Raw genomic sequence first — 19108 nt, 5'->3', positions numbered from 1 at the left:
GCCGGGATCACTAGTAAATCTCTTAGTAGGACGCACAATTCGCAGGCCTGCCCATCTTGAGAATGCAGTATTCTTCCTTCAGGGTGTTTTCTTTCACAATTGCACTTTGAAATTCTGATCTTTCTTTCATGGCCACTCCAGTAGTCCCTGCCTGTGTCTGCCTGCTCTGAGGGCGAAGGTAAGTCTAACGAATATTGCAAAAGGCACCAGGTCATGTTCTAAATGCTGAACTATGGAGCAGCGTCTGCTGTTCTCAATCATTACCCCACAGGCACATGGCACAGACTTTTATCAAGACAAGATGTGGTGTGATGAATTATTACAATCATGCCTACAACATAGGATGTGTGTTGTATGGATGAGGCCTTTATGTAGCGAGAACCTCACCGAAAGGTATCGGAATGTCGTACAAGGTCAAGGCACAGCCAATGTTGACGCGTTACTTTCAGGGGTAGCTGGTTGATGGGTAGCTGGTTTATAAGTGCTCAGTCAAATGTTGTACAGCGTCCAAGGTACAGACGTAGTCAATGTGTAAGTGGAGGGATAGCTGATGTCAGAGAGCAAATGATGTGGTGGTTTTTAAAGGGGGGTGTCTCCAGCTCTTTAAGTAATTGAAGCAGGGTAGGAGCCGTCCTGATGGATACGGAGATGTTGTGCGTATCATTGAATAATTACGTCTTCGTAGAATAAAATGTGCAGTAAGCAGAAGTATTGAGTAAGAAACACCTCAGTGTTGTATATTTATGAACAATGTGTTAAAAAGAAACACTTTTTTTTTTTAATGGATGCTTGACATAGCCTGATGTCTTTCTTCTCCAGCAGAGACTGAACCCAGAGCGGAGCTTTCCTAAAGGTAAGCCCTCTCTTCTGTCCCTTTGTGCTGCCATTTTCTTCTGTTTCATTTCCCAGACTGTGTTTTCTCTCTGTTTGCTCCCAGTTTTCCACTGCAGGGACTGGGACCTGAGGCAGACGCTTAAGGAGTTTTCGCCAAAGCCACTTATCTTACAGTGAGTCTTCAGGGCAGAAAAGCAGACAGCAGGCCCCTCGGGCATCTGCATGAGGGTCCCAGTGCCACCACTCAGCGTGTGTTGCAGCATCCAGGACACTTCCCCATCTGCAGAATTAACACAAGACATGTTCCACTAAATATAAACATGGAGCCTGCGAGGCATAAGGTTGACAAGTGTAGTGCCAGGAAGTGTACAGAACAGTCTTTACAGTGAAATTTCCAGTCACACTGTGACTGGAATTTTCACTGTAAAGACTGTTCTGTACACTTTCCAAGGCGAGTATGATTCTCCACACTTGGAGTAAATGGGAGTGAATCTGATACTAGGTCAAGCTGCACTCGTGTGTCCACAGCATGCAGCCGAACACCAGTATCTTTTAGTCATTAGCTGTGCGGTGCACAGCTTCTTGGCCAATGGCTAATGATACTTTAGATAGATTGCTCTAGTCCACATCTCCTACCTGGTGCGGGTGTGCTTCTGTCACATTGTCACTGCGATAAAGGTCTTTTCCCACATACTACGGATGCTGTTTGCTTTCTTTCCCATTTTAGGATTTCACTCTTATATGCGCGAGGACGTTTTCAGTGACTTGATATGAAGAAACCGACAATGGTATGGGTCACAGGGCGATAACTTAAATGGATCTAAAAAGGCACAAGAAGGGCTTTCATTTTAGAATTGATTATGGATCTTTGATTGATAAGTCAGTCGAATGGACTCAAGAGGGTGCAGTGGAGTCCCTGGCACTCCTGTGCAATCCAGCAGGGTGTGTCCAAGAGGAAACAGACCTAGTATTCATTCCAATGGCTGTCGGGTGAGGGGGAAGTGAATAGAGCATCATATATTAACATAGATAAGAAATTAGCATGGATAAACCTGCATTCAGGTTGTCTGCGGACAGCATGAAAAAAACTAAAGTCCATGTGCCGTATTTATTAGTCACAAAATACTGGGTGTAATTTGCTACTAGTAAAGAATTTTTAAGAACTGACCTAGGTACTAATAGGTCAGTTCTTAAAATTCTGAATTGTAGTGGGTCGGAATCTGACCTACATCATGCATATTTATGCGGTAGGTCGCAAATTCGGAATCACTATGATTGGAAGTTATCACTGCGATAGTGGCATGCTTGGGTCAGTAGACTACAGTTTGCAATTGCGTTTTAATAAAGCAGACTTAAAAAAAAAAAAATGTAATCCAGTTTGTTTAAGTGCATCTTAAAAGAAAAGCTTCAATATTTGTTAAAGTTTAAGAGGAGATGGTGGTCTCCTGGATCACTGCCTTCTCTTAAACAAGCTTTTTTCTTTTAACATTCCCAAAGGGGTTAGAGTCCCAAGGGGACACCTTCCCTTTTGTGAATAGGCTCCCACTATTTTGAGGTGTCGGTTATAAAAAATCAATGTTTTGTGCCTGGATTTCGGGGGTCCAACGTTGACACATTATATACTGATTTGGTATTTGGAAGGGACTCCCACGACATGCCCTTTTCAGATACAGAATCTGTATTCATTCAGAATCTTGTTTTAGAAGTCAAAGTGTTTTTCCAATGCATAAAAAGGGCTTAATGAATATAAAAAAGTATTTTAACTGCAAATGGTGAATATAAGTTTGTGACCTTTAAATGCTTAGTACATTTGGCCCCAGATCTAGAATGGGAACGGTGAAGAGAACTAAAGACCCAATTGGAATCCGCATGGGGCACAGTGTCCATCCCTCAATGAGGACAGTTGTGGAATTGCTCTTGCTGCCAAAGCTAGGTTCCAGGGGGGCAGGTGAATTGCATAAACAATTACATATTTTTACTTTAAAGGGCTTGTCGGGGTGCTTCATTCCGAAAATGTCCAGTACCAAGTGCTACAAGTTCCTTCCTCTCCCGCATCACTCCAGTGGGTTCTTAACTCCAAGCTACATCTTAAAGATGGCTGTTTGCCTACTCCGCCATCTTCTCTCCATGGCTGCTCCTTTAGGCGAATGAAAGGCAGAACACAGAGCTCAAGCCCAACCTCTATATTTAAATCCCATGTGCTGGACTTACAGCAAAAATGAAGACAGCACTTTGATTCTAGAATTCATTGCCATCCACGAAGAACTTGACCCAGCATCCACTAGACAGCAGTAGGCCGGGTGCATCATAAACCTGCATACTGGAGAAGAGAATACATCTTACCCCATCACAAATAGTTACAGGGAGTACGGCCCCCCAGAAACAATGACCACTTGCACCAGAAGGAACCGCACTGCCTAAGATCCCTGGAATGCAAACCACCACACATGCTGACAGTGCCACAAGAAAAGATGAAAGCATTGATGTGTCAGACTGTTCATGATTGCAGGATGATAGCTCAACATGAATACTGCAGTCTGACTGCTGTAACGTGTATCTAGCCCCATGACGAAGCCAATAGTGAGTCGTGAAATGAATGCCCTGTCCCGTGGCAGTTCAAAACATCCAAAGCACTAGAAGGTTATCCAGAAATCCAGCAAATCCCAGATTTCTGTTACTGCGCTAGATATGTACACCTACCTTTCAGCTCCACACTCCTTTCTTCTGCTCAGGACTTCATGGAGTGAGTCAAATAAATTGGGTGTAATAACAGATTGCGCGTCCTTCAGTCATCATGTAAACTTGCTCAAGAGCTGAAGCTAAGGAACGAGCATGCAAAACACCTTTCCACACAATGCGCTTTTTGAATCTGTGGAATACTTGGCTTTCCAGTACTCGCCTTTTGGTATATTTCATATTTTTCTAAATTCAGACACCAAAAAGAAAGCAGAGTTCATTATAAGCACATACTTTTTTTCTGCTGGCATTGGACTTACTTTGATAAAAAATGAATACAATTGCGCAAACAGAGAATAATTAACTTTGTTCATTTTTTCCTTTGTCTTCTGTTAGAGCCACTGTTTGACAAACTGAGTGTCAACAAGGGTTCCTTTAATGAGTCATTGGACAGACCGTGGGACTTCTGCTCCACCTGTGCTGATAGTGCTCACAACAGGATGTCATTGAAAGACTTGGCAGCTATCGACGACCAGCTCGCATCTCAAGCCAAGGTACATACACAGAGTCCAAAGATAAAGGTGCAGAAGCACTGAAATGAATGCAGTTCAGAGTGGTGATCATCCTTCTCTTGTTCTGAAAGTCTGACCTAGCTGCTCTTTCAGGAAACATTGTATGTATGTATATTTCAGTTGCCTGGTGTTCTTTTGGTTACTTCCAGAGGCCTATGACCAAGACCAATATGAAGGACTAACTTCCGTTCATGTGATAGTTTGGTCCTCACCCCCAGTATGTTTTACTTCATATTACCACTCAAATCTTTTTTCTTTTGTATATAATATTTTGTTATGCTATAAGTGTATATATACGTTCATAGCATGTGTAGCTGTAGATACACATACTCTGCATACTCCTACCCTTTAGTGTTAGGCTTTAACCTTCGCAACTTGTTTTTCTTAGTCTTTCCAGTTATGAGGTATTGTGACTCCTCTCCTAGTTGGTAATGCACATGGGCACCGGGTCCATTTTTTCTGCCACCGGGTTCCGACATGTACCGATTGGGCTCCGCATTCAATGCCTAACAGCACTTCTGGACCCACTCGACCGATCAATTCCTGTGCTATGCAGGTACTTAACTGTATCTTCTATTCCTCTTCTTTTTTGCACATCGAACAGAGACGACCAAGCCCTCTTGCCCCCTAATGAGGCCTTTTGCCCATCGTCCTTGGAAAACCACTAACGAGAATATCAGGTCAGTGGTGAATGGACACCCTTTCATTGCTACACCCAGTGCCCTTTGAAATTCCCCTGGGCCAACCACTTTCAAATTGGTAATCTCTGCTTCTCTACTGAGTACGACAACACCACATGTGAGGCCTGCCTCACCTTCTGGTCAAAGAACACCATTCGGTACAGACGCTAGCAGAGATGGGCCCAGCAGAGAATAAAAAGGTAGTAGTCCAACGACATCCCTGACATCTTCGGTCAACTCAACGTCGATGCGGAGGATGTCCATCAGAGGACCAGCTAGTACAGTCCATCTTGGAGGCGAGCTCAACATCTGAATCCAAGGGGGAACAGCCGCAGCAAAATCCCAAAGCTGCACGGCTGTGGGATACTTTGTCCGAGTATGATCAAACCCATACACAATCCATGGCCGCACAGCAACCATGTAGACAGGCAGGGCACCTCCGGAGTGGAGGTCGGGCGTTGAGCCTAGAGTCTCAATAGCAGCCTGCCGGGCCACCACTGCTTTTGGGCTATGGTCACCACCAACAGAAGCCTTCGGAGCTGTCGACACTCCCCTCTCCGGCTACAACCCTATAATGAACCCTATGACCCTGAATCCACAGATGGCCCGTGAGACGACTATGATGTCAATCCCCGGGTGACACAAACAACAAAGTCATGCACAGGGCAGCCGCATATCGTAAAGTTGATATGCATGTTGCCCAGAAGGACGACGACTTCTGGTCAAAACATTGTCAAAGACCCAATGTACACTTCAGTTCCTCTTAGTGCTAAAAAAGGAAGCTCAAGAACGTCCTAAGACTTTCAAAGATCCAATCAAGGCAAGAGTCATTACACCTAGGGTCGACAAAAAATATAAAGCATCACCCAATGTTGCCCTTCGTCCGTGGCCACGTACCTTCAGACTTTCATCGTAGTCCGTACAGCGCTAAACCGTTCAAATGCCCAGGGGATGCTCCATCTCCTAGCAAGAAAAATAAACAGCTGGACGCAGCAGGTAAAAAAATTGAATTTCAATCAACCACACTTTGGAGATTTGCCAACTCCCGATAAGTGAGGGTGCATTATGGTGAGATGGTAGAACTTCTCAAACATCTCCTTGAGGAGTATAGGCAGCATTGGCAAAAACTAGATACTGAAGGAAAGACCCTATCGAATGCCACCTTCCTCTGTGTCCTAGATGTGGCAGAAACTGCTGCCAGGGGAGTTAACACCAGCATCCTGGTCAGACGTCATGCTTGGCTCTATGTCGCTGGCTTTAAAACAGCTATACAGCAGCATCTGTTAAACCTGCTGTTCGATGGTGAACATCTTTACAGCCAGCAGATATCCCAAATGCTCGAAAAACCCACAAAAGACACCGACACTGCCAAGGCTATGGGTGCCCTTCAGACATCCACTCCTAGGGGGTTCTTTTGAAGGCCACAGTTCAGAGGAGGCAGTGAGACCACTCCCCCAGACACTCCCGATTCCTTTCAGAGGCAGTAATAACAATACCATCATTAGTCAACACAGGCGCATTCTAGCGGGACCTACATAAGCAACAACACAAGGAATGGGGCAAAGGAGGCTCAGCTAAAGAGGCCGCCTCTTCCAAGCAGTGACTCCCTTCTACCCCCAGCTCCGATCATACAATGTCTGTTGAGGCAGCCTACAAGGATGTTCACAATCGAGGCAGACTACAGGGATGTGTTCCTAATCAGAGATCACCTCTGACCAATGGGTTCTCTCCATCATAGAGCACAGCTACTGCCTGGAGCTCACCGCAACCCAACCTAACATTCCACGCCACAGACACTCCTCCTCCCCAGAACACCAGCGCTCATTCTCAAAGGGGGCTTTAGAACCAGTGCCATCACAGCACCACGGATAGGGGGTGCACTTTTTAATTCCCAAAAAGGATGCGTCTCTAAGGCCCATACTCGTCGTCCGGCCCCTCAAGAATTGCATCCTCTCAACATTTTCACATGGTCACTCTGCAGGACGTCATCCATCCGCTGCAGCAAGGCGATTTCTTGATTGCACTTGATCTGAAAGACGCCTGCTTTCACATACCCATCCATTCTGTGGATTGTCACAACCTACGCTGCTAGGTAAGTGGTAAACATGATCAGTTCAAAGTGTTGCCATTCAGTGCCACCACTGCCCCCAGGGTATTCACAAAATGCCTCATCGTGATAGCTGTCCATCTCCAAAGGAGCGGCATTCATGTATTCCACTACTTCGATGTTTGTTGATCAAGAGTGCGAGCAAACAAAAGTGTCTGTCACAACCAAGCCACAGTAACCCTCCTCCACAGTTTAGGCTTCACCATAAATACTGTATGCTCCCACCTCCAGCTCCTTCACATCCAGCCCTTTCTGTGGGTTGTATTTAAAAGTCACTGGCAAGGCGTACCCCAGCCAAGCAAGAGTGCAAGTATTCCAGCAGATTCTGCCTCTTGTTCAGCCAAATTGTCAGCTAACAGGACAATTATGCGCCTTCAGTATGATGGCCTCATGCATAGCCAAAGCCCCCCTTGCTAGGCTGTACATGCTCCTGCTCCAACAATGCCTATCAGCACAATGGTCACACTGGGAGGATCTAGAGTCCATATGGGCCAATTGTTGAAAAGACAGAGTGACTTACTGACTAAAGCTCATGATGACATGCTTATCTGACTTGACTAGATCTCCTGGACGTCATAATTGATCAATATGGTAAGATAATTGTTACACTTGTTGTGAGAAGTTGGCCTGATGTATGATGTCACTAGTTCTAGTGTACACCTTATATCAGTCCAAATACCCTTATGGTGATTGGTTGTAAAGTCAACCTTATAGACCAGCTATCCTAGTGGTAGCATGGACAAGAGCAGTCTTAGGCTAAACTCTGAATGGCATGTGAAGCCAGCTGTGATACCATATATAATCCCTTGAATACCAAATGAAAGGACACCACAACAGATATATATATAAAATAAAGTGTATTTATTCTAAGCAAACCCTCAGCACTCTTTATGAGATTAGAGGTAAGTACAACACAGTCTTATTTAAGCATACATTAAGTCACACAGGTAAGTAATACAGTTAAGCCCTAGGGGCCACGCAAACCATATACTAAGTAAGTGGTATAAGAACCACTGTCACGGAAATAGAATAGGCCTAGGCCTAGGGAATCGCTGGGGCTACACTACACTAGCGTTAGTTAGGAAGTGGGAGGCCCACGGGATTCGTGTGCAGAGTGGAAACACTCACGCGTAATGCGTAAAAGTCAATAGCAATAGTACAGTTTAGAAAACGGTAGATTTAGGACACTTCCGGAGTAGCTAGGAAGTTGAGACTTGAAAACTAGACACTAGGATAGTCACTATCCTGATGAGCACCGGAGTACCCAAGTTACCTAGCCCACAGGCTGCGGGTGCATAGGGGTGAAGATGCGTCGTTTTCGTCGTCGACTCCTATGGATGCCTGAAGAAAGATGCTGACAGGCAGTCAGTGAAGAGTGTCTGGTGGATCCCAAGGCTGGGATCAAGAAGAGAAGAAACCTGCAAGCAGAAGGGACAGAGTCAAGGTCACTAGCCAGTGACCACGTGGAACCAGGAAGGAACCAGGCGATGTCGTGAAGATTGCAGGTGAAGGTGAAGCTTGTCGCTGCAGCCAGGAGGACCAGGAAGCGTCGAGGACGACCAGGACCAGGAGGCGAGCTGTCCCACGAAGGCTCTTGCTGTCGGCGGCGTCGAAGTTGGACTAGGACTCACCAAGCCTTGGCAAGCGGAACCCACGAAGAACGAAGGACTTGCTTCTGGTGCAGACCAGGAAGGTCTGGGGTGCTTCTTCTTTGCAGAGAAGCGGGAGCCAGTCTGGAGGAGCCAAACCAGCGCAGAAGATTTCAGGGAGCGTCGTCACAAAGGCCACTAGCCAGCGGGCAAGCAACCGGACAGACGCGGCAAGCAGGAAAATGCTGAAGGGCCCCACGCAGGACTCGTGGAGTGTGGGGGGCTGATCTTCGGTGCAGATGGTGCTTGGGGTTGGGGCTTCTCAATCCCCGGTGCACAACTTCGAGGGTACCTCAGAAGCTGCGCTGTAAGTTACTAGCCACTTTTTCCAGGTAGCCGGTCCCACGTCGCCCGTCGCCTCCACGGATCTCAGCTCTGCTGCAGATGTGGATGAGGGTCGGAGAAGTCTGGAAGTCAAGGCTCTGGTCGGGCTCTGCAATCGGTTCCTCGTAGAACGGTCGCAAAGCAAAGGGTAGTCTCTTGATGGTGCCTGTTTGCACAGGGTAGCCACTCCTTGGCTACAAGGGAGATTCTTCAGTCTTCTTCTTTCGTCGAATGTCGAAGGTCCAGAGTTTCTGTTCAGTTTTGCAGGTTCAGGATAATCTAAAGTCTTGAGGCCCAACTCCCACTCTTGTACTAATCTGGGGGGCTGGGATACCTGCTAGGTCACGCCTTATGGGTGGGACCTGGGAGGGGGTGGTTACACCCACTTCCCTTTGTCCAGTTTCGCGCCAGAGCTGGGGCTGGAGTGCCCCAGAGCCGGTTTGAACTGGACTATGCAAGGAACACCTTGTGTGCCCCAGGCATGTCTCATTCCTTTCAGCCCACCCTGCCCCAATACACTAAAGGCTGTCTGGGGAGGTGCTAGCACCTCCCCAAGCAGGAAACCTATTGTCCAGGCCTCCCTGGCTGGGATCACTCCCAGCTGCAGGAGGTCAGACTTGTGTCGTGGCAGCAGCATCCATTTTGTGATGCTGAGGCTTTGGTCAGAGGCTAACAGTTGAAGTATGATTTTAACATGTCTTTCCCTCTAGAAGGGGGGAATAATATTCTCATGTCCAGAAATGGCATGGGGGTATTATTCCACAGTGTTAGACACCTTACACGACATGTTTCGATAAAGCCAAACCATAGTTACCATAACCGTCTAAGATTGTAAGGCACTTTAAGAGTATATGGTAGGCTATATCATAGAACAGCTATAAGGACAAGGTTCCGAAAGCTGCAGACAGGCTCAGCTCATGCTAGAGCACCATCTCACATGTTACCAAGCACTCTGCCTCCAGGATTGTCAAGGCCTGCCATAGGAGTGACTGATAGGTACACATGTGTCTATATGTAAGTTAGGTATAGGAATACTACACCTAAGCAAGGGGTGATTACACGACCTTGCCCAGCTGAGTGATCAGCCAGTTGTGTCAGAATGGAAGGCCAGGCCAGGGGTGGCATAATACATGCTGCAGCCTCTGGTAGGCCTAGGGTACACCTATGCCCTGGGTACCTAGGGTACACTGTACAGGGGCCAATAAGGTGATCCTATCCAAATGGGTTATGCACCTAAAGTACATAGTATTAATTTAGAGAGAGAACAGCAGGGCTGTGGGTCTGATTAGCAGGCCCACAGCCACATCTAAGTCGAAAACCAGTAAAGCAAAAGCAAAAAGTGGGGGTGAACATAGAAAGCAGACCCTACTCTCCTACAGTTGTTAATTGCAATTGGTACCTTACTTTAAATTTCTGTGCTTAACCATAACTTCATTTTCAGTTTACTCTTTTTAAATCAGTTTACTTAACGCTAATTCAATTCTATGCCATCATGCTTGGTACACATGTTCCGCTCGAGCTGAGAAGGGACCCTTTGGTTTGTGTTTTAAAGATTAGAGGCTGTTGAAGCTTCCAACCCCTGTCAATAGTGCAGCCTCTTTCAATGATGTAAAGAATACATCTGTATAACCTACACCTCTGTTGTCTTGGTCGTTGATATCCAAGCCGGACAGTAAGTTAAACACAATTAAATTCACAGCCCTTACACCTTCTTTGTGGTGCATCGTGTCAAGAATATTGTGAAGAATCAAAGATTAACAACTATATAAACGTAAACGTTTTCTCCTATTTTTTTTTTACCATTTACGCCTCAATGTTTGCAGGTTATGCACATGCCTGCTTTTCCGGGAGAAGTATTTCTTAATGTGCACCATCGTCAATTAGTTGGTATTAGTCACACTTTTAAGCACAGGTCATGGTATCCTAAAGACCCTGTTGTATAGAGTATGGTACATGTCCCCTCCTCTCCCCTCATCATGAGAACTATCTATGTACACAGAAACAATAAAATGGGAGCAATTGGAAAGATGGAGACTATAAGAGACATAGCTTACAGTGAACCTTCTCCTATGATGTTTCATATGTCCTTCTCTCCGAATTAGCCATCAGAAACCGCACTAATGAAGTGCAAAATGGTGGACTGTATTGGTTATTCTGCTAGGAGTGTGAGGATTTTGCTCATTCATTGATATGCATTGACTTCTCTGGGTAAAGTAATGAAAGGCAAATTTATCTTTTTTAAATTTTAAACTGATTCCTGGTGGAAGAAAAACGAATGGCTGGATTCTCTATTGGCTTTGCAGTGGACTGTAGTTACCGTGAAGGAAATGGCGAAGCATGGTACTTGTCTTGACCCCCTTCCCTTTCAATGACCCATAGGGGAGAAATGACGCAAATGGATCTGTGTTCCATTGAGGTCGGTAGGAGATAAAGGTCGGCAAATATATTTCAACCAGCTCGATATGGATGTTCTTAATAGATTCTCCATCCATTAGTCCAATTCTAGTTACTGGTGCAGGAAACAAGGTAGAGGGCAAGGTTTATTTGCCAAGTGGTTAGAATTACTAAGGTATCAAGCCACAGCTCTGCCTTATTGTAGTATTGAATTGTCATAATATTTTATCTTTTAACACAGTTTGTATGTCAATATTTCTCCTTGCAGAGTATTGCATCCCTTAACCAGACAGTCCTGCGGTTGGAGAAGGATCGAGAATACCAGCGCCAGAGGATCCAGAGCCTGGAAGGTGGGTAATGTTCGATTTGTGCAGCGCCATCATGTTAGTGAGAATAAACCAGACCTGCAAGCACCGTACCAACACAATTGCACAATTTGGGGTTCTTCTGTACCCTGTATGAATATGGTATTTTCTACACATGATTTCTATACTATTTAACATGTATCAGCCATCTTTAGTAATGTTTGTGAGTTGGGCTGCATTCGTAGAGTTTGCACTGGAAACTATTTTTTATTATTACTACAATGCTGTTTACACCCCCTCCAAAATACCAGTTGTTGCTTTGGATAATGTTGATGTTTGTGTTCTTCTTGGGTTTCAGATGTATGTCACTGCTACCCCCACCTGCTTCTCTTTCCTCTTTCTTTACCCCTCTTCATTTCTTCTTTTTATGTACCTACCTTTGTCACTCTTATTCTCCCCTTTCCCCTCTCACATCTGTTGATTCCTTCAGCCGGGATCTCGCCCTCCGCATTCCTGGCACTCTCCCTGCCTCTCATGAGTGTAATATGGCTGGATGACCTCCTACCTGCAGATCATTGTTCTCTTGTCAGTATTTGGGTTAATGTTTTTTGATTTTTAAGTCTCTTAACATATACTTATTTTGGGTGTGGAGTTAGCACCCAACTCATGATTTGAATGGCTTTTTGTAGTATGATTTAGATTTGATAGATTTCCTCCCTAGTGTTGTTTTTTTTTATATAAATAAGGTGCCGTCAGCTTCAATGTTCTGCTGTGTTGCTAGCCTTCTTTCATACTTTTTCGCATAATTTTAATTTACCATTCTTACATGCCCAACAGCTATGTTAGAAAGCTAAATTAAATATGGTGACCATGTAGCATAATGCCTGCATGTTCCATGACGCACTTGTAGGCTTCCATCTTGGATAGGGTTTTCTTTAACAGAAGTCCCATTTCAGTGTTGCCAGCCATTCGTCTTGACATAGTCACTAGTTTAGCCTTTTAGAGGCAAAACCTACTGGCATTGTGTTGGAAACCGGGCAACCGGGTTAGCAGTCACCAGGTTCCCAGCACAATGGTAGCTTGGCTCGAGCGGTTGGGGTCAGGCACCGTGTTAAGCGTACGTCACACCCACACAATAACCATGCGTTCATCCGTTCCAAAAACGACACTACACCGTAAAAATAATGGAAGTCAAGTTGAAAATATATATGTCTTTATCTTATTTTCTCTTAGTTGCAGGTTTCATAACATAAATACAATACCATAAGATTTTGCTTTAAAAGAGCAGGTCAAATAAATAATACTACATTGGAATTTCAATAAATAGGCTCAGGTCCTCATTAAGCAGTGAATAAATAGATGTGCAATAAATACAGATGGCAAATAAATACAGTCAGACAATAAATATAGTGCAGGAATAAATTAGTGGATGACAATAAATAAAGCACCTCCAATAAATAAGGTAAAACAATCAATGACAGTTACAGTTCAAATCATTTTCATGAGGTCACTTGGTCTTACTTTGCCCATACACAACTTAAGGACACTTGGATGGCATGGGGGTGTCCCACCTAGATTGGTCAAGGCTGGGGCCTAGGCTGAGGCAGAACAAGAGTAGTCTAAAGATCTGGCCCTCCAAACTACACAACCCTTTATGGAGGTCACTGTACCAGTCTCAGTTCACCCCTGGCACTCCCAGGCTGGTTCTATCACCCCTTTAACCTCTAGGATGGTCTTTTAGGACTCCACAGGGCCTCAGATGCCCCCTCTACCACTTACTGTCCTTTTCACGATGATCGGCACCGCTCGGCGCCGTGTCGACGCCGTGAGGCGGCTCCGGATCGATGTCGTTGGGCGGCCTCGACTCGATGTCGCTGGGCGGTCTCGACTCGATGTCGCTGGGCGGTCTCGACTCGATGTCGCTGGGCGGTCTCGACTCGATGTCGCTGGGCGGCCTTGGCTCGATGTCGCTGGGCGGTCTCGACTCGATGTCGCTGGGCGGCCTCGGCTCGATGTCGCTGGGCGGTCTCGACTCGATGTCGCCTTCCGGCGTCACAGGGACTCGGACTCCCCACTTCCTGGTGTCTCCGGAGTGCGATCTCCACTCCCGACCTCCGGCGCGCTTCACCTCAGCTTCCGGTGACTCCGGGGGGGCGGACTTCACTCCCCCGTCGACGCCTCACCTCGACCTCAGGTGACTCCCGACTCGAACTCCGGCGCCTCTCCTCGACCTCCGTCGGCGCCCTCACTCGACCTCTGGCGGCTCCGGGTACGACGTCTGCTTTCTGTCAGCGCCGCTTCTCGACCTCAGGCCCCAGGTCTCTAGGCTTCTCGACGTCAGGACTCCAGGAGGACACTGCTGAACAGGTCAGGAACTTGCTGTTCTTCTTCTTTAAGGCCTGTTCCAAATATTCAGTTCTTTAAGATGGTTCTTCTGGTCTTGATCCCACACAGGGCTTTAGGTTGGGCTTGGTCAGTAGAGACTAGCATCAAGGGTGGGTTTCTGGACCCCACTCCAAGCACTGGTTTCCACCTCTGCTGCCTTACTCCGACCTCCTTCTAACTCTGTCCTCTCTCTTCTCCAGTCAGTTGCCAACTGCCACTCTGGGATGGCCCCCCAACATTCTAAACTGCCTCCCACTGTCACAGGGTTCTAGAATGTTCTGGAAACCTCCAGTGAGTTCTGGTGATGTCACAGGTGACAATGGGTGGCCACCATTTTGTGTCTCAGGCCCTCAGACAGAAGTTCCAGGGGTAGGGAAAATGGCTCCCTGACCCTGCATCAACACTAAAAAGTCTGGTGGTTCCCAAAAAGGAAAAATTACAACAGGGTTTGAGGCAAAAGTGGGACAAAATAAATAATGATGAGGAGGGACCACCCAAAGGGCTGACAGGTCTAACACATTGCCAATGCCTATTTTGACTCAGATTAAAGCCTGTGGTAGGGATTTGAGCGTGTCTCTCATGTCCCTCCCTAGTAACACATTTACACTTGTGATTCTAACTTCCCACCAAGCTGCTTTCTACAGACATCACCTCCATATGAGGAAACATGCAGTATTCAGTCATTGATGCTTTGCTATAATATTTTAGTCCAATAAAATATATCACAAGTAGGAGGATTAAAATGTGGAGCCTGGACTGACGTGTTGGACCTCATATTGAACATATCTGGTAGAGATTTCTAGCCGCAGATTCTTTATCTTAGAATATTCCACAGGCCTCAGACTGGATCTGTAAAGTTTTCTGAGAATTTCTCTTGCCTGCTGGTAGGTGGCGTTGTTCGACTTTGCGTGGCATTGTTGGCATCATCCATTCTGGAAGTGATGTGCACTGTGCCTATATAGATGCAACCCCAGCGCACTGACCTCAGTTCCTTATACGTGTCTTTTTTTTTTTACTGGATTTAAAAAACAGATTGCTTACTCTTTTGACCAGTTTACCCTTTACCCCCATCTTTTTTTTACCAATGTTCCCCAAAAAACTGTTAGTTTTAAACCTTGTGGGGCCTGACTGGTAAATGTCTGTGACAGCCCCCCGCCCATTGGGGTGCCTGAAGCTGGACCACGACTGCAAGGCCTATCCAGATTTCAAAAGCATGCATCTGAAGGCAATCTGCCAGCGAGCCGTGAAACTCCTGGCCACTCGGCACACCACTCCACACTGCTTCTAGTCCCGTTAGAGAGAGGGGTCCCAGGACCGCTCAGTGAGTCGTTCCCGCCAGTCATCCTCACGAACCAGGACTTCTTCAGGTAAGTCCCACAAGAAGAAGTTAGACTTCCCCCCACGCCGGCACGAGTCACTGCACAAGGCGCAGAAATTATGTGTCAAATCTAGGCCTCGTGCCTCTCCAAGTTTCCTGGAGCGACCCCTTTCCCAGCTCAGGGAATTTTATGAGGCCATGCACCTCATTTGGGTGGTCGAACCCCTTTTGATCTTTCGGCTACAGGGGTCCAAGAGGAACTCCGACTGAATTTCCATAGGTGGGTTGCTTTGGCACTGGTCAGCCTTTCAGGATCCGTTGTTGGATCTGGATTGACCCCAGCCATGCCTCCGTGACCTCTTCTGAGGTCCATCCTAGTTATTCCGGATTGCGATACAAAGCCGAATCGGCGTTGCACAATGTTGACACCAGCGCCGACCAGATCAAGGCGGTCTGAATCTGAGACAGAGCCTTATTTCACCGAAACACCCTGTGAGGAGCACTAATTGAGGGGATCTGAGGAGCCCTAATTATCCTGACCCCTAGAAGAGTCCATGGCCGAGTATAAATGATATGATGAACTAGCTGATGTCAGTGTTCCGCATACCTCACCAAACGCTGATCTCATCCCCTCTCCCACAGTGGCTCCTTAAAATAAATCCGGATTTGTAAAGCGCAAACTACTCACCCTTATGGGTCTCAAGGCGCTGGAGACCCTCGTGGAAATTAAGTGAGCTATTGCCCAGAGTCACATGGTGCTGAGCTGCGGCCAGAGCCGGGGATAGAGCCGTGAACCCTGTGCTCCGAAGTCAGCTGCCCTGGCCGCTGCACCACACCTCTCCAACCTCTCCATTTTCTTTTTTTACATTTAGTGTTCCGCATACCTCACCAAACGCTCATCTCATCCCCTCTCCCACAGTGGCTCCGTAGAAAGGGGCCTCCTTTGTGATGGTGGTCCGGAGGCTGTTGAAGTCTTGGACATAACTTTGCCCACGGTGGAACTCAAGACTAACGTCTTCACTGAGGTGTTTCAACCTGGGGTGTCCCCTTCGGAATTCTTGCTCACTTTAATGAAGCCCTCCTAGATGTCCTGCTCGAGGCCTGGGCAAAGCCCTGCACAGACACTTCTGTGAACAGACACTTCTGTGAACAGAACCATCACCCGCAGTCATCGCTCAGCTCCCGGTGACTCAGCCTTCCTCGCCAGCACCCCACCCCAGAGAGTCTAGTGGTCCAGTCCTCTACTCCCAAAGTTAACCCTGACGCGTTCCCTACCATACCACCAAATAGGAAATCAGAGAGGCTGCACACCTTTAAAAAGATGTCCGCAACCCCCTCCCCCGAGCAGACTCCGCTTCAAAGCCCCTTTAATATGTCCTCACAACATCTTGGACAGCTATTTGTCGATATGATCCGGCACCCCTTACCCCAATGGGAAACAATAACTTCGGACAAATGGGTGCTTAAGATTGTTCAGCGGGGATATGCCCTTTCTTTTCAAGAAACCATGCCACCCTTGTCACCGTTCTCAGATCAGCTGACAGAGGACCAACTTCCTCGCTTGTAACAGAATTATTATTATTTTTTTAATGCTCACTCAGGCTCAGGTCTTGTCTTCCCTGGACCCGGGAGACTGGATGGTAGTGCCGGGTTTGTAGGACGCATACTTTCATATTACCGTCCTGAGAGCTCACAGAAGCTATCTGTGGCTCATGCTGGGCCCGAAGCATTTCCAGATAGCTGTGCTCCCCATCGGCCTTACAGTCGCCCCTCTATTGTTCGCAAAGGTGATGGCGATGGTCACAGCAGTGGACGTTAGGGATACCACTCTTCCCCTGCCTCAATGACTAGGTGTTGAAGGCAGGATCGACCCCAGAAGTAGTCTCCCACCTCCAGACTACAACAGTCCTTCTGCATTCGCTGGGCTTCACTATCAACATGCCAAAGTAGTACAACGAGTCTAGGATATTCAGGTATGACACTGATGTTTCAGCCTCTATCCTGAGTTTCGGTGAGACTGGTTCAGAGACTGCTGGGCTTCATGGCATCCTGCATCCTGCTGGTAAATTATGCCTCTTGGCATATGCAGGCTCTGCACTGGGAATTGAAGTTCCAGTTGACTCTGCATCAGGGGAATCTCTCCGACCTCGTCCAGTTATTGGAGGGAACTGCAAAAGACCTGCAGTGGTGGCTTACAAACCACGCTTCTATCCTTGGCAGACCCCTCCTCCCCTCCCAGTGGTCACAGATGCTCCACTCCTGGGTTAGGGTGGCCATCTCGGAGAGGTGGAGATCAGGGGACTCCAGTCGAATCTCAGCTCCAAATCAGCCTTTTGGAGTTGAAAGCAATATGCTTGGTATTGAAAGCATTCCTTACATCCATCAAAGAGGCTAGTTCAGGTGTTCACAGACAAAACCACTGCCATGTGGTGCTGCAAAAAACAGGGCAGTGTAGGGTCGTGGACCCTGTGTCAGGAGGCTCTGCGCCTCTGGACATGGCTGGAACGTCAGGACATCTTCGTGGTTGTGCACCCTAAACGCCAGAGCGAAATAATTCAGCCAGCGATGGCTCGCAGATCTTCAGTGGCACCTTCACCCAAACGTGGTCCAAGGCCTCTTCAGAGATTGAGGCAAATCTTGGTTAGATCTCTTTGCCATTGCCAAGAATGCGCAATGTCAGCACTTCCGCATCCTCAAGTTTCCAAGGCGGCTCTTGCTCAGAGATGCATTTTAGGTCTCCTGTGTGCTTTCCCGCCAATATCACGCTTACCCCGAGTTCTGAAGAAGATCAGCACTGATTGGACCCAAGTCATCCTGGTGGCTCCAGATTGGGCGAGTAGAGTATGGTATCCTGAACTCCTGAGCATGAGCAACGGTCCTCTGATCAGGCTGCCTCTTCCAGAAGATGTCCTGTTCCAGCAACAGGGCCGAATCCTACACCCACACCTGCCTGCACTCCACCTGCATGGATGTAATATAACAATAATTTATAAAGTACTCTGAGGAGTGTCCTGACGCTATGCATCCATCGTGAAAATCAACTGGGAGACCTCACTAATTGTTTTGATTAAAAAGCCAAGTTTTCAGTTTCGTCCGAAACTAGGAGGAGGCTGAGAAGCTCCGTAACTCTGGAGGGATTTTGTTCCATTTTGAAGGTCCTATGGCAGAAAGGGACTTCCCTCCCATCCTTGACCTCCGGATCCTTGATTCAAGTTTTTGCCAGAAAAAGGTTGGCAGAGCTCAGGCGACTGGGTGGAAGATGAAAACCGGTCCTAGCTCTAAGATAGACAGCACCAGACTGATAGAGAGCCCTATGTACTAACAGCAGGATCTTAAAATGATTCTTTTCTCAAAGGCAGGCTGAGTCCGGGCTGCTGTGTTTTGGGCCACCTGCAACTTCCTAATCAGGCAGTGAGGCAGGCCCAAATACAGTGCATTACTGTAGTCAAGCTCAGACGTTAAGGCCTGTACTTCAGGTTTGCCCGCTGAAAGAGCGAGAAAGTACAAGAACTTTCTTAAGACATGCAGTAGACCAATGGATGGAGATTGAGAGGCAACAGCTGAGAGTTTTTGATTTGCCTTCTGAAATATGTGAATTCATCTTGCCAGCCAGGCATCCCTCGACAAGACTGTGTACACCTGCTGATGGGACACATTTGTGGCTTGGTGTGCTAACCAATCCATTAGTTCTCTAGCAGTGCCCCTCTTTTGTTTCCATTGTCCCGCGCCCTGGCAAAGCCTTGCTTTGGGCACGGTTAAAAGGTACCGTTCGGCCATCTCTGCTTTCTTACGGTTGCCAGATCAATCCTCCCTGTTCAAGTCACCCGTTGTTTCCTGCTTCCTGAAAGGTTTCCAACACATGTT

At 47.1% G+C, this 19108-nt stretch overlaps 1 protein-coding gene across 7 annotated transcripts in view; it reads left to right on the top strand.

Moving 5' to 3' along the window:
* The window catches only part of LOC146835261 (uncharacterized), a 339148-nt gene that overhangs the window by 115133 nt on the left and 204907 nt on the right, over positions 1-19108 (top strand). For 3 of the 7 annotated variants that reach the window (XM_085602839.1, XM_085602841.1, XM_085602836.1), the window contains exons 3-5: positions 820-853; positions 3907-4064; positions 11505-11586. In XM_085602839.1, the coding sequence (XP_085458965.1) occupies positions 820-853; positions 3907-4064; positions 11505-11586 (274 nt within the window). Of the gene's footprint in view, positions 1-798; positions 854-3906; positions 4065-11504; positions 11587-19108 lie in introns of all 7 variants that reach the window. The other 4 variants (XM_085602842.1, XM_085602837.1, XM_085602838.1 and 1 more) reach the window with 2 other exon arrangements.

The sequence above is a fragment of the Triturus cristatus genome, chromosome 4_2, assembly GCF_964204655.1.
Source record: "Triturus cristatus chromosome 4_2, aTriCri1.1, whole genome shotgun sequence".
Classification (NCBI taxonomy): domain Eukaryota; kingdom Metazoa; phylum Chordata; class Amphibia; order Caudata; family Salamandridae; genus Triturus; species Triturus cristatus.
Note: the sequence above shows the minus strand (reverse complement) of the source record. Positions and strands in the feature narration are given on the sequence as shown.